The sequence below is a fragment of the Pan troglodytes genome, chromosome 1 (assembly GCF_028858775.2).
Source record: "Pan troglodytes isolate AG18354 chromosome 1, NHGRI_mPanTro3-v2.0_pri, whole genome shotgun sequence".
In the NCBI taxonomy this organism is placed as follows: Eukaryota; Metazoa; Chordata; class Mammalia; order Primates; family Hominidae; genus Pan; species Pan troglodytes.
In genome coordinates, this window is record NC_072398.2 from 88,039,103 (window position 1) to 88,053,148 (window position 14,046).

Consider the following 14,046-nt stretch of genomic DNA (forward strand, 5'->3'; position numbering starts at 1 on the left):
CAGGATCTTTCCTGAAGGCAGGTGAGGGTGATCAGATAGATCAGCTATCAAGGGTGGAGAAGCGGGCAGGGAATTATCCCTAAACTGACTTGGCAGGATTCTTGCTATAACTGGCTAGGCAGGCCCAAGACAGCACATAAGGACAAGACCTAGCCAAAAAGAGGCCTTAGAGGAGCCTGTTGAAAGTTTGGTTAAGGAGATGGTCTTTGTCAATACCAACATAAAAATGAACACATAGGCCAGGTGCAGTGGCTCATGCCTATAATCCCAGCACTTTGGGAGGCTAAGGTAGGTGGATCATGAGGTCAGGAGTTCAAGACCAGCCTGGCCAAGATGGTGAAATCCCGTCTCCACTAAAATACAAAAATTAGCCGGGTTTGGTGGCGGGAGCCTGTAATCCCAACTACTCGGTAGGCTGAGGCAGGAGAATCGCTTGAATCCGGGAGGCGGAGGTTGCAGTGAGCTCAGATCGCACCACTGCACTCTAGCCTGGGTGACAGAGCAAGACTCCGACTCAAAAAAAAAAAAAATTCTCCTTGAAGACTGGGTATTTGGGAAAAAAAAAGAAAGGAAAGGAAAAAAAAGAAGGAAGGGAAGGGACGAAGGGAGGGAGGGAGGAAGGAGGGAGGGAAGGAAGGAAGGTAGGAAAAAGAGAAATAAAATTAAGAGGCCTGATGCTGTGGCTGACGCCTGTAATCCCAGCGCTTTGGGAAGCCAAGGTGGGCAGATAGTTTGAGCCCAGGAGTTGGAGACCAACCTGGACAACATGGTAAAACTCTGTGTCTTCAAAAAATACAATTAGCTGGATGTGCTGTTGTCCCAGCTACTCAGCTACTCGCGGGTCTGAGGTGGGAGGATCCCTTGAGTCTAGGAGGTTGAGGCTGCAGTGAGCTGTGATCTTGCCACTGCACTCCAGCCTGGGTGACAGAGTGAGACCCTGTCACAAATTTTTTAATTAAAAAAAAAAAAGTAAAGAAAAAGGCCGGGCGTGGTGGCTCACACCTGTAATCCCAGCACTTTGGGAGGCCGAGGCGGGTGGATCACCTGAGGTCGGGAGTTCCAGACCAGCCTGACCAACACAGAGAAACCCTGTCTCTACTAAACATACAAAATTAGCCGGGTGTGGTGGCGCATGCCTGTAATCCCAGCTACTGAGGAAGGCTGAGGCAGAGGTCGCGGTGAGCCGAGATAGCGCCATTGCACTCCAGCCTGGGCAACAGGAGGGAGACTCCCTCTCAAAAAAAAAAAAAAAAAAAAAGTAAAGAAAAAAGAAATTAAGAAAAAAATGAACACGTGTTTATTTTACCTAACTCATGAAGAAACTAGCAGATGTTATAATTAATACAAGAGAAAATCTAGAGAACGGACATATTTATGGATCAGGAAAACAGAAATGAATATGAAAATGGACGCCAAAACTGCTTTTTTTCCCCACAGTGTGGGGAACAGCAGGTTAATTGAACCTCTACCAGACAGGATAGAATTTGCATACAGATCAGTTACCTACATGAATTGTAAAATAACTCCCATGAAAACAGAATCTTTAAAGCAGAAGGATATGCTTTAAAGTCCTTCAGGTTTCCCATTAGCCATCACTTCTGGGAAGCCTTTCTAGAATCTCCACGTATGAATGAGTTGCCACTTCTAGGCCAGCATATTTATCACGTTATATTGTTTACATCCCTCCCTCCATACAAGATACACAAGACCATGGGCTTTTTGGGGCAGATTCTGTGAGTTATTCAAGTCTCTGATTGCTTCTTCAGCGTGAACATCTGCTTCTAAGGAACACAATATGCTAGGGGGTAGTGTTTGTCGTAAGGTAAACATATTGCATGTTAACGGAGCATCCATTTTACTCTAATATCTGGGGAAACATCACTTGACTTTAAAGAAGACGCTGTCTTTCCCTCCACCTTCAATGTTTCATTGTTTTATTAACTAATCGCTTTTTATTTCCAGGCCTGCGGGATACAACGGGAATACAAAAATGCGCTAGAGCGGTCCGCAACGCTGTAGCCTGCGTAAGGAACAATTGATACTAAGTGGCACTAGGCTGCAGGGGGTGCCACTGACACACTGGGAGAGGGCTCAGCCAACCACAAGGTGATAACGAGGTCAGCGGAGCACCAGAAACCGGCTCACTAGCCTCCTGATCAGTCTCGGCCCAGAGGAAAATGAAGGGCTTGAGCTTCTGCTTTTACAAATCTGAGCGGCAGGAAATGAAATCCCACTAGCAGTCTGCGTAGTGGAGTTGAACCCTCGCACCCGCTCCCCAGGGGGTCGCCTACAACGCGTTCCAGGTGGGCAGGCTCAGGCGCTGCTCCCTCACAAGCCCCCGGCCACGCGGTGTCTGGGACCGGGTGCCTAGTCAGCCCGGGTGGCTCCGCCCCGAGGTCCCGCCCCATGACGCGAGACCCCGCCCCCGCAGCGCCCGCTTCCAAGATGGCGGCAGCGATGCCTCCCCGGCTGTTGGGGTGGCGGTGACGACAGGCAGCAAAAGACCAGGTATGTGCGCTGGGAACGCGTCGACACGGAGGCCTGGGATAAAGGTTTGGGCATTCGAGAGAGTGAGAAGTTTTGGGTAACGCCTGGAGACGAGCCTGAGCAGGGACGGGGTCCTAGGTGGAAGTATGGACGGGGGCCGGGCGGGCTCACGTTGCTAGTAGGTAGGGCAAAAGCAAGAGACTGGGATAGGATGGGCGTGCTCCGAAAGAGCTGGGTTTTAACCCCCTCCACAGCGCGGACCACGCCCCTCAAGGTGAGCCCTTCCAGCCACCCCTGACTGTCTCTGCCCCTGCTCTCCCTCTCCCTTTCTCTTCAGCAGTAACCCTCCTCCCCACCCCCGCTAGAAGAGGGGAAAGGTAGAAAAGGTAGAGGACGCCACCCCCACCCTACTCTCCGCCGAGCTCCGGGGCTGTTCGCTTACAGCCCCCAGGTGGTCACGGTCCCTGCACCTGAGGAGTTGGCACCCAGGCACATGAAGAATAGAAGGAGCCTGTTTCCTACTTCGCCCTGGGTACTCCTTAGGCCACTCCACGGTCCTGTCATGACTCTGTCGCCACTTCAACTGGTTCTTGGTCTGGGGGAAAACAATGTTTCCATTAGCTGTCCTGTCCCCACTCCCCAATCTGTCCTGTTGGGGTGGGGGTACGGGGGTGGTTAAGTATGAACCTGACACTTATCATTCCAGGGTAGCACGGGAGACAGGCGAGGGACCTACCATCTCCTGCTCCTCCTCTTCGTTTCCAACCACTTTCCTTCACTTCGCCTGCTGGGAAACCAGCTTCACCCTGATCCTGATCTCTGGCGGTAGCTAGTTATCCTTTACCACTTCTGTTCCAGCTGGTCCCAGATTCGCTGCTGGAGTGCTGGATGGAGCCTTTCTCTGCCCTCTGTGACATTTCCAATTTTAGATAATGCCTCACATCTCTGTACCCCCGGGACCCCCTGGAGCCCCCATGATCCCTAAGAAGACAGCTTGAACCTAGGTGAGTCTATCTCTTCCCTTCTAAAATTGGAAGAGGGGTTCTCTAGAGACTTTCTGAAATGAACATGAGATTTGAATGATGTAAACATTTTTGGGGGTGAGGACTGACAGTAGATGGTGGGAGTGGTTTGGGGGGAGGTAGAGGAGAGCGAAACTTGGGCTGAAGTGACAGGTGGTAGGGTTACTGGTGGTTACATTCTGTTTCCTTGCGTGACTGTGCACCTGTGTGCTCCCTTCTGTGACTTTGTTTTCTGCTTTTTCCTCTTTACCCCTGGCATCACCTTCAACCCTACCTACTGACCTCTCTGCTGGCTTGCTCTCTTCCTGCCTACCCCCAGAATTCCCCTCTCCCTCCCTAGATCTCACCCCCAGGATGTTGCGGAGGCTGCTGGAGCGGCCTTGCACGCTGGCCCTGCTTGTGGGCTCCCAGCTGGCTGTCATGATGTACCTGTCACTGGGGGGCTTCCGAAGTCTCAGTGCCCTATTTGGCCGAGATCAGGGGCCGACATTTGACTATTCTCACCCTCGTGATGTCTACAGTAACCTCAGTCACCTGCCTGGGGCCCCAGGGGGTCCTCCAGCTCCTCAAGGTCTGCCCTACTGTCCAGAACGATCTCCTCTCTTAGGTAAGTGCAGGAGGAAGGAGGTGGTGAAAGGAAGGACAAGGTGCGGAGACAGGGAGGCTTGGGGATAGGGAGGCATGGAGTGGCAGAAGTGGAACTTAGAAGAGGATAGGTAGGCTGAGGCTGCAGGTAGGCTGAGGTTGAGATAGAGTAGACTCTGAATTTGGAGTTTAGACTAGACTATTGGGTTTCCACTTTCTACTGCTTGCCTCTTTATGGGCTCTTCCTGCCCCAGGCTAGGAATTGTTTTCCTTGTAGATGAGCCCTGGTTTAATTAGTTGCAAGTCTCTCCAGCCTTCAACTATAGCTTCCAACCCTGTAAGACAGGAGAAAGTTAGGCAACCCTAAAATAAGAAGAGAAGGCTAGGTAAGGATCCTGCACCTTCCAGCCTTTGTAGAGCTGTCCCAGTGATAGGTAATCCAAGGCATGTGAGATTTCTGAGTGAGCCCTGAGAACTAAGCCCCAGAACCAGACTGCCAGTGTCAGAGGTATTCCCAGACCCTAGAGTTTGATTCTTTTCTCTTTGCCCCTCTGATCCCTCTACTTGCCATTCCTTCCCAACAGTGGGTCCTGTGTCGGTGTCCTTTAGCCCAGTGCCATCACTGGCAGAGATTGTGGAGCGGAATCCCCGGGTAGAACCAGGGGGCCGGTACCGCCCTGCAGGTTGTGAGCCCCGCTCCCGAACAGCCATCATTGTGCCTCATCGTGCCCGGGAGCACCACCTGCGCCTGCTGCTCTACCACCTGCACCCCTTCTTGCAGCGCCAGCAGCTTGCTTATGGCATCTATGTCATCCACCAGGTACCCCCAATCTCCACCTCATTTTGACTGACTTTCTTCTAAGAAAGCCTCAAGCACATGCCACTTCACTTTCATCTAATGGGTCCCTAGAATAATTTTAAGAAGGCCAGACTGTTAGAGTGTGGAGAAGCACCTGGCACTGCTCTTCCAACTTTGTTAGTCCCATACTTTTCCTTAATCTGCTTAGGTTATTCCCACTGTCCTACACTCTTCTGTGATTTTTTCTTTATTGAATGGCTTGTGCAGAGTTGGAATTGGACACAATAGGGCTAAAATTCTAGTTCCGTCACTTGTTACATGTATGACTGTGAGCAAGATACTTAAACATCTAACATGAGGAAAGAGCAAAAGATAACTAATATACCATCTGTTCCACACCACACCATTGTTGGTTGCCAATTGTCAGGATTAAATGTTAGACAGCAGCATCTAAGTATCAGGTCCATACCAATACACAAGCAAGATTTGTCAAATGACTAAGTGGAAAAATGAAAAAGATAGTCTTTCTTTTTCATTCTCCTTGCCCTCCACCCCACTTTGATTTCCCTCTTTTCACTTTTATTCTTTTTTTTCTTTTTTTTTTTTTTGAGATCTCACTCTGTCCCCCAGGCTGGAGTGCAGTGGCACGATCTCGGCTGACTGCAAGCTCCACCTCCCGGGTTTTACGCCATTCTCCTGCCTCAGCCTCCTGAGTAGCTGGGACTACAGGCGTGTACCACCACGCCCAGCTAATTTTTTGTATTTTTAGTAGAGATGGGGTTTTACCGTGTTAGCCAGGGTGGTCTCAATCTCCTGACCTTGTGATCTGCCCGCCTTGGCCTCCCAAAGTACTGGGATTACAGGTGTAAGCCACCGCACCCGGCCTTCACTTTTATTCTTTAGCCCCCTTTTCTCCGTGCCACCTACAGACATAGTCTGGTTCCCCTCCATTATCTTCCAGGCTGGAAATGGAACATTTAACAGGGCAAAACTGTTGAACGTTGGGGTGCGAGAGGCCCTGCGTGATGAAGAGTGGGACTGCCTGTTCTTGCACGATGTGGACCTCTTGCCAGAAAATGACCACAATCTGTATGTGTGTGACCCCCGGGGACCCCGCCATGTTGCCGTTGCTATGAACAAGTTTGGATACAGGTAGAGGGCATGGAAGGGTACTGGGAAACAGGGAAGCCTACTATCCTGTGGAAGGAGGAGAGCCAAGCGGATTGTGGTTGGGGATGTGTCCCCAGAAGACTCGGGGTATGCAAGGATCTTTCTCTCCCTAGCCTCCCGTACCCCCAGTACTTCGGAGGAGTCTCGGCGCTTACTCCTGACCAGTACCTGAAGATGAATGGCTTCCCCAATGAATACTGGGGCTGGGGTGGTGAGGATGATGACATTGCTACCAGGTCAGACTTCCTGCCACTTCCTCCCTCCTGACCCCAGTTTGGATCCCTGTCCTCTAAGACCACCTTTGACCATAGCCCTTCAACACTAACCTTTAGCTCCCTGGTCCTGCACTGAGCCCATTCCTTTCCCTTAGTCTTTTTAGGATACCCAGGTCAGGCTTGCATGCTACTGCCCATTGTGTCATCCTTCAGTCTCCTGGTTAGTTTGTTCTTGGGAGAGGACATAAGATCAATAGGAAATAGTATCGTCGGATTCCAGAACTGGAAAGGGGCCCAGAGACAGCTTAGTCTTGCCTTCTGCTGGGGTTCCAGCCAGGCCACTTCCTATGGGGTTAGGAGAGAGGGGCTCTGCTCCATGTTCCCAGAATCGCTTTGTAAAAGGCCTGTGCCATTGGCACAGGGCCAACTCATTTTTAGCATGTGAAACATTCTGACCTTCAGCCTCAGCTGACCCAATTTCATGTCTGTGGTATGAATATTTGGGCTTGGTATGCAGGACCAATTGCCTCCATTCCCCCTGTGTCCTCTGTGATGACATCTCTGTGAATTCTCATCCTCTGTATGTGTGTGAAATACCCAGTGAATTGTAAATATACATAAGTATTCTTCTAGTTCCTTCCCAGGCCATCTGCACTCCATGCTTCTGTGTGTCAGAAGTGGAGTTTGTTTCTTTTAAGGTCCTGATTACCTGGTTCTACCCTTTTCTTTTCTTTCTTCCGTTTTTTTTTTTTTTTTTTTTTTTTTCTTTTTCTCTAGAGACAAGGTCCCATTATTTTCCCAGGCTGGTCTTGAACTCCTGGCCTCAAGTGATCCTTCTGCCTTGGCATCCAAAAGTGCTAGGATTGCAGGTGTGAGCCACTGCACCTGGCCTACCTTTTTCTTAACATGGGGGATGTGGGAGAGAAGCTGGGGTAGCTCAGTCACTATTCTAACTAAGATTCTCAGCAACTCCCAGTCTTTTCTTATTCTTTTGACAGAATGGCCTCTCTCTGCGTCCTTCCTAGACTGCAAGGGCAGCTCCTAGGAGCCCTTTAGGAAGCCAAGGGAATAGGTTGCCAACTGTTTAAAGGCCCTAGGGTGACTGGCACTGGGCCCTGAGGATTTGGATACATCCAGCTTTTATATTCTCTTCAGCCATTTCCTTCTTTCTGTTTGACTTCTGTCCTGGGCTTTTTTTTTCTTTTGCCTACTAAGTAATAGTTGTTTTTTTTTGTGTACAGAAACATTTAATCCCTTCCTTGCTTTTCTCTACTCTGGATCCCCCATGATACCCTCACTTTTCCCATAGGGTGCGCCTGGCTGGGATGAAGATTTCTCGGCCCCCCACATCTGTAGGACACTATAAGATGGTGAAGCACCGAGGAGATAAGGGCAATGAGGAAAATCCCCACAGGTAGGAAGAAGGAAGGACTGCCTGGGAATTGTTACTGGATCCTCAGGGTTCTGTACCCCTAGCCAGGAAAATCCTAAAGGTCCCTAAATTTCTGGCTGTTCCTTTCTGGGTCTTAGTCTCCAACCTCTAACCCTCAGATTTGACCTCCTGGTCCGTACCCAGAATTCCTGGACGCAAGATGGGATGAACTCACTGACATACCAGTTGCTGGCTCGAGAGCTGGGGCCTCTTTATACCAACATCACAGCAGACATTGGGACTGACCCTCGGGGTCCTCGGGCTCCTTCTGGGCCGCGTTACCCACCTGGTTCCTCCCAAGCCTTCCGTCAAGAGATGCTGCAACGCCGGCCCCCAGCCAGGCCTGGGCCTCTACCTACTGCCAACCACACAGCCCTCCGAGGTTCACACTGACTCCTCCTTCCTGTCTACCTTAATCATGAAACCGAATTCATGGGGTTGTATTCTCCCCACCCTCAGCTCCTCACTGTTCTCAGAGGGATGTGAGGGAACTGAACTCTGGTGCCGTGCTAGGGGGTAGGGGCCTCTCCCTCACTGCTGGACTGGAGCTGGGCTCCTGTAGACCTGAGGGGTCCCTCTCTCTAGGGTCTCCTGTAGGGCTTATGACTGTGAATCCTTGATGTCATGATTTTATGTGACGATTCCTAGGAGTCCCTGCCCCTAGAGTAGGAGCAGGGCTGGACCCCAAGCCCCTCCCTCTTCCATGGAGAGAAGAGTGATCTGGCTTCTCCTCGGACCTCTGTGAATATTTATTCTATTTATGGTTCCCGGGAAGTTGTTTGGTGAAGGAAGCCCCTCCCTGGGCATTTTCTGCCTATGCTGGAATAGCTCCCTCTTCTGGTCCTGGCTCAGGGGGCTGGGATTTTGATATATTTTCTAATAAAGGACTTTGTCTCGCATCTGCTCCTGCTTTCTGCATCCCAGGCACAGTTTGCCTCTTTGCTGCCCCGCATTCTTATGCCTATAGGTGATAGAACAGCCAGACCAAGCCAAGCTCCAGCAATTTTTATTTTCATGAGTGAGAGTTGGGGATCAGCTGTTAGGTTCTGTGCCCAGGACACTGACTGCTGCCTGGCGCCCACTCTCTATACAGTCATTAACAGCAACTCCCTCATAGGAGGCTCCAGCCAGAGTCAGGGGCAACCTGTGAGCAGTCAGGAATTGCCTAGCTGACTCTGGAAGGAAAGGATAAAAGGAATGTTTTAGCTGGGGGTCTGATGTCCTTGGCCCTCCTCAGCCCAGCTGTTTTCCCAACTTACCTAGTTTTTGCCAGTGACCTAGTGTATACTGGGGAATGCAGTTCTGAGAAGAGAGGAGAGGATGCAGGGAAAAGTTTATTATTGATGTCCTAGGCCTTGGCTGACATAGTGACAAATGTTCCAGTCTCTGTCTTCAAGGCCTTCAGTGGAGAGCTGAGGGAAGTTTATCCCAACTTACCTTGTGTAGATGGACCAAGCAGTGGCTCGGCATCTCCTTCAGTCCTAATTGTGTAGCAGCTGCTTCCTGGGCCCGCTGTTGAAACAGCTCCTGAGATAAGACACAGCCGCTAGCCTCCAGTGTCTGTAACCAGGAACCTCCCAGCATCACCTAAGGAGGGAATATAGCACTGATCAGTCTGGCCTTGCCTACATTGGAGCACAGAGGAGCCCTCTGGAAATGCCACTAGGCAAAGTTTCCTCCTCCTCACAGTCACTCTGAGGCCAGGGGGGCTCCCGTCCTGCTCAGGGAAAGCAACTGAGTCATACACGATTCCCAGGACGCCTGGATCTTCTGAAGATGGCACCAAATGTCCAAATCCCTGGAGAGAAGGACATTCATGTGTCAGAAGGAAAGGGCTCTAGCTGAGGCTGTCTCTCCTTCCCGTTTTTTTTTTTGGGGCGGGGGGGACAGAGTCTCACTCTGTCACCCAGGCTGGAGTGTAATGGCGAGATCTCAGCTCACTGCAACCTCCACCTCCTGGGTTCAAGCGATTCTCCTGCCTTAGCCTCCCGAGTAGCTGAGATTACAGGTGCAAGCCACCACACCTGGCTAATTTTTGTATTTTTCGTAGAGATGGGGTTTCACCATGTTGGCCAGGCTGGTCTCGAACTCCTGACCTTGTTATCTGCCCACCTCGGCCTCCCAAAATGCTGGGATTACAGGTGTGAGCCACCATGCCCAGCCTCTCCGTCCCTTTATCATACCTGGACAGGCAGATGGGCTCCTTGGTACTGCAGATTCACCACAGCTACAGACACTGCAGTGATGGCACTCAGGGCACGAGCCAGAGGGGCAGCCTCAGCAGGGAGCAGCTCACTGAGCACTAGAGATCAGGCAGAGGCCTGACTCAGAAGGCATTCCCATTACAGTTGTCAGTCCTCTTTAGGATTAGACTCCCATAGAGATGACCAGTTCAGGGGCATGGTGTGGTCCTGCTGACCCAGGAAGGTATAGCTTTTGCTTCTCACTGGTAGGGGTTGGGGAAGGGGAAGGTGGCTATTCCATTACCTGAAGCTGGAATGGCACTAATAACGTGGTCAGCCTCCAGACTGCTGTCCCTTAGAGATACCTGAGAGCATGAAAACATTTGAGAGACCCAGAAAATGAGAATTTGATGAGTGAAAAGAGACTTCTGGTGCCTCACTCTGTTTCCCAGGCACCCATGTGGCCGGGGAGACTGTGTACTGACCCAGGATGAAGAGATTGGGTGACTATGTAGACTTCACAAAAAATCATTCCTCTGTGTACTCCAGGAAGTGGACCAGACAGGCCAGTGTGGCTGTTCTGAAATGTTCAGTGAAGCTGGGTTCTTTCCCCTATCTCTAAGCCACTTATAAGTACTACTTCTATCCACAGACTTGCATAGGCTCTTTGAGGAAGGTTCACAAATAGGGCCTAGGATTCTCGGGTAGCCCATGTCTAAGTAGCTTCTAAGGCACAAAAACAATGAGGAACTCCAGTCCTATCGGCCCTGGCCTAGTTAAGCCACTTGGATAAAGATGGAAACACTGACAGGTTCATTACACTCCAGGGGTTCCCCTACCTTCCAGCGCCCTTCTGCCTGGAGGCTGAGCCCACAGACCGGCTGGCCTCTGAGAACACTGACCCCCCTACTAGTCAGGTGGGTTTCAAGGGCCTGAGGCAACATCTCTAGACCTCCACGAAGTGACCACTGGCTCCAGCGCTCAGCCAAGGCCTGGCGAATGAGTGCTGAATCTGGCTGTGGGGTCCGCCCTGCAGAGGAAGCAAAGAAGAATCATTGAGGCTGGATGCAGTGGCTCACACCTGTAATCCCAGCACTTTAGGAGGCCGAGGCGGGTGGATCACTTGAGGTCAGGAGTTTGAGACCAGCCTGGCCAACATAGTGAAACTCCATCTCTACAAAAAAATACAAGGATTAGCTGGGAGTGGTGGCACATGTTTGTAATCCCAGCTACTTAAGAGGCTGAGGCAGGAGAATTGCTTGAATCTGGGAGGCGGAGGTTGCAGCGAGCCGATCTGAGATTGCACCACTGCACTCCAGCCTAGGCAGCAGAGCAAGACTCCGTCTCAAAAAAGAAAAAAAGAATCATTGAATAGCACCCCTTGTCCCCACTCCCTCACTTTGGCAGTACTTAATATTTTCACCCTTTGAATCAATCCCCCCTCACCTGCCCCCAGCAGCAGGCCCAGTAATATGGAACGATGGGTTTGCTCAGCTTGGAAGAGACTGGGAAAGCAGGACCTGATGCTGAGCTCACGGCTGTTGCCTGCAAACACTCCACGGCAGAGACTGTCCATGGCTAGAGACGCCACCTTAAGGGTGAGACTAGGACTAAGGAGCCAAAAAATAATCTACACTGACTGATTTCCACAGCCCCTATTTGGTAGGGAATGAGGGTGGGATAGGGTTTGGGTTGAGGGACATTCCCACTGTGACGGATGGAAGTGAAGGCCTTCACTCCCAATAATGACTTTTGGGAATTATGAGGGGGTGGGGTATGAAGAGAAGAGGGCATCCCCAAATGATACAGAAGAGCCCCTAGGTGGTAGATTTGAACAGGGAGCTCTGCAGCTGGTTTAGGAGGGAAGAGGTTTGGGGTCTCTGGGCAAGTGTCACCTCAGGTCCAAGGCGGCGCTGGGCAAAACTGTGCACAGTCTCATCAGGCTCTTTGCCCCGGGGCTTGGTCAGCTCCCTCAGCCCAGCCCAAAACAGAGGTTTGGAGAAGGGGGGTGAAGGGCGGAGTAGCCCCCTGCATGGAGAAAGGCATAGTGAGGGGGAAGCTCCTGACATACCTCCCCAGCTCCAGGCGCTGGGGTCATTTCCACTCATTTGGCTTCCTTTTGCTGGGAAGGCTGACAGGGAGATGAAGAAATGGAAGGCAGGTCGGGCGTGGTGGCTCACGCCTGTAATCCCAGCACTTTGGCAGGCCGAGGCGGGCGGATCACAAGGTCAGGAGTTCAAGACCAGCCTGGCCAATATGGTGAAACCCCATCTCTACTAAAAATACAAAAACTAGCCAGACGTGGTGGTAGGCACCTGTAGTCCCAGCTACTCGGGAGGCTGAGGCAGGAGAATCGCTTGAACCCGAAAGGCGGAAGTTGCAGTGAGCCAAGATCGCGCCATTGCACTCCATCCTGGGCGAGAGCGATACTCCGTCTCAAAAAAAAAAAAAAAAAAAAAAGAAAAGAAAAGAAAAAAGAAAGAAATGGAAGGCATATGAGGATGAGGGCACAGTAAAAGGAGCGGAGGTGCTGGTGTTACCTGAGGCCAGTGGGTAGGGCATGCAGGGCACCGCCCACGTAGAGGAACCTGTTCTGGGCAGCTGGGTGGTCTCCCCGGACAGGCAGCACTTCTGAATCCAAGCCAAGCTCAGAAACCTGCTCTCCACATGCCCTCAGAAGAGGAGAAACTAAGGGAAGGTCTGACCCACCAAACATACTTCCTCCCCTAAACTCTATTCCCCAATGGAAGCCCCCTCCACAACCTCTCCTAGACATCCCACAAGCCTCTCACCAGGAGCAAGGTCCGGGCCCCTAGGGCTCCCGCTGGCCTAATTCCCCGAGGTCCAAGCTCAAAGATAGCACCATTCGGGCCTCGAACGGAGCGAATCCAGCCTCCCAGACGCTCACTGCTCTCCACTAGGACCACCTGGCGACAAGAGGGAGAGACACTGCAGCACCGCCTGTAGCCGCCGGCGAGAGGTCAGGAGGGGAGGGGAAGAGGCACATTCAGAGGGCCAGGATCCATCTAGCTTTTGATGGAAATGGGAAGAGCATTAAATGAAGCTCCCTCTGGCACAAGTGGAGCACTCACCTTAGGGGGGCAGGGGGCCCGGCTCAGGTGGTAACTGGCGGCCAAGCCGCTGATGCCTCCGCCCAGCACGACCACGGTCCGGCCCATGCGGAAACCTGGGGGAAAGGGGGCGATATGGACAGGCAGACCGGGGACACCCTGCGCTCCAGAAGCCCCGCCGGTTTTGCGTTCTATCCCGGCCACTCACTGCTTTAGGGGAAACTAAGTGTGCACGGATGGGCTGGTGGAACAGTGAGGTCCCCGTCCAGGGGCCAGGACTCACCCACAATAGGTAGGGATGAGAGAAAATGAGGGAGAAGGAGATCGAGGTCCTAAGACCGTACCCCGCCGGCGCTCTGCTGGGTGCAGATAAGGGCCACACCCTCGCTATCGGCCCTCGCAGGGCTCGGGCGGCGGGCAGTACGCCTGAGTTCTGAGGCGCTCTGCTTGCCACACCTCTGTAGGCCAACAAGTGCTTCAAATCCGCTACTCCCACCCCCAGCCTTTTCGGTCTCTCCTACTCTCCGTCCACTCTGTTCTCGCGGCACGCGCCTGACCCTACCTCTCCTACATCTGGATTGGCGGGACCTGGAAGGCCCCGGATCACGTTCACCAATAAAACATTGAACTGGCAGAGGCGGAGCGACGGCAGCTGTAAGAGCTGAAGGTTAACCGTGTTAGCGCCGAGCTGGGAGTGAGCGGCCGTACCCGGCACTGCCCTCCTCAGGACCGAGGCGGCGAGCGCTTAATGCTGGAGTTAGCGTTCCCCAGCACAAGCTCACCAGGTCCAGCTAGGGTGACAACCCTAGAGGGAAGGCCCCAGGAGCTTTGGTCGTAGGGAGAATAGATAGGGACACTGAAGGCCAGTCCACGGGGAGGCGGCTCCATAAACAGCTCCTTGATGTTAGCAACAGACCGGGCCTACGGGAGCTAGGGCCGCCCGGCAACGTACCCAGTGTTTGTCAACAGTGGCACTCCCCCATCGCCGACCAAACCTGTCGCCCCAGAGCCTGCACGCAGCCTCACTCAAGTATGCCTTTCCTCTTTTCCTCCCAGTACTTAACCTTCACTGCTGGGGGACA

The 14,046-nt window shown here is 52.2% G+C and overlaps 2 protein-coding genes across 21 annotated transcripts; one reads left to right on the forward strand and one right to left on the reverse strand.

The window, feature by feature from the left end:
* Window positions 1-1,917: 1,917 nt before the first annotated feature.
* Window positions 1,918-13,918, reverse strand: PPOX (protoporphyrinogen oxidase). 15 transcript variants are annotated; one of them, XM_016930787.3, is made up of 14 exons: window positions 13,747-13,874; window positions 13,527-13,625; window positions 12,986-13,080; window positions 12,686-12,820; window positions 12,434-12,549; window positions 11,789-11,921; window positions 11,340-11,484; window positions 10,733-10,923; window positions 10,198-10,258; window positions 9,894-10,012; window positions 9,398-9,508; window positions 9,148-9,297; window positions 2,930-3,082; window positions 1,918-2,541 (listed from the first exon to the last, which is right to left on the reverse strand). In XM_016930787.3, exons 1-14 carry the CDS (start codon window positions 13,850-13,852, stop codon window positions 2,368-2,370), a joined length of 1,788 nt encoding a protein of 595 aa, XP_016786276.1. In that variant the 5' UTR covers window positions 13,853-13,874; the 3' UTR covers window positions 1,918-2,367. The 15 variants fall into 15 exon arrangements, with proteins under 15 accessions (XP_016786276.1, XP_054528819.1, XP_063667883.1 ...); XM_063811819.1 differs by lacking the exons at window positions 1,918-2,541; window positions 2,930-3,082 and adding exons at window positions 8,701-8,885; window positions 8,970-9,012 and having other exon boundaries at window positions 11,340-11,503; window positions 13,747-13,918; XM_016930793.3 differs by lacking the exons at window positions 1,918-2,541; window positions 2,930-3,082 and adding exons at window positions 8,701-8,885; window positions 8,970-9,012 and having other exon boundaries at window positions 13,747-13,865.
* Window positions 2,397-8,609, forward strand: B4GALT3 (beta-1,4-galactosyltransferase 3). 6 transcript variants are annotated; one of them, XM_063786662.1, is made up of 9 exons: window positions 2,407-2,508; window positions 2,825-3,019; window positions 3,346-3,491; window positions 3,850-4,116; window positions 4,679-4,914; window positions 5,855-6,045; window positions 6,177-6,299; window positions 7,588-7,692; window positions 7,830-8,609. In XM_063786662.1, the coding sequence occupies exons 4-9, from the start codon at window positions 3,864-3,866 to the stop codon at window positions 8,101-8,103; spliced, it is 1,182 nt and encodes a 393-aa protein (XP_063642732.1). In that variant the 5' UTR covers window positions 2,407-2,508; window positions 2,825-3,019; window positions 3,346-3,491; window positions 3,850-3,863; the 3' UTR covers window positions 8,104-8,609.
* Window positions 13,919-14,046: the final 128 nt, after the last annotated feature.

What these genes read in the sequence shown, in the direction of transcription:
- PPOX (XM_016930787.3), bottom strand. Translation starts at nt 13,852, where the DNA reads ATGGAGCCGCCTCCCCGTGGACTGGCCTTCAGTGTCCCTATCTATTCT. An exon ending in AGGCAGAAGGGCGCTGGAAG is followed by an intron (nt 10,259 to 10,732) that starts GTAGGGGAACCC and finishes TCATGCTCTCAG; the next exon opens with GTATCTCTAAGGGACAGCAG. An exon ending in CCCCTGGCCTCAGAGTGACT is followed by an intron (nt 9,298 to 9,397) that starts GTGAGGAGGAGG and finishes TTCCCTCCTTAG; the next exon opens with GTGATGCTGGGAGGTTCCTG.
- B4GALT3 (XM_009433772.2), top strand. Translation starts at nt 3,864, where the DNA reads ATGTTGCGGAGGCTGCTGGAGCGGCCTTGCACGCTGGCCCTGCTTGTG. An exon ending in ATGAACAAGTTTGGATACAG is followed by an intron (nt 6,046 to 6,176) that starts GTAGAGGGCATG and finishes TTCTCTCCCTAG; the next exon opens with CCTCCCGTACCCCCAGTACT. An exon ending in GATGATGACATTGCTACCAG is followed by an intron (nt 6,300 to 7,587) that starts GTCAGACTTCCT and finishes CTTTTCCCATAG; the next exon opens with GGTGCGCCTGGCTGGGATGA.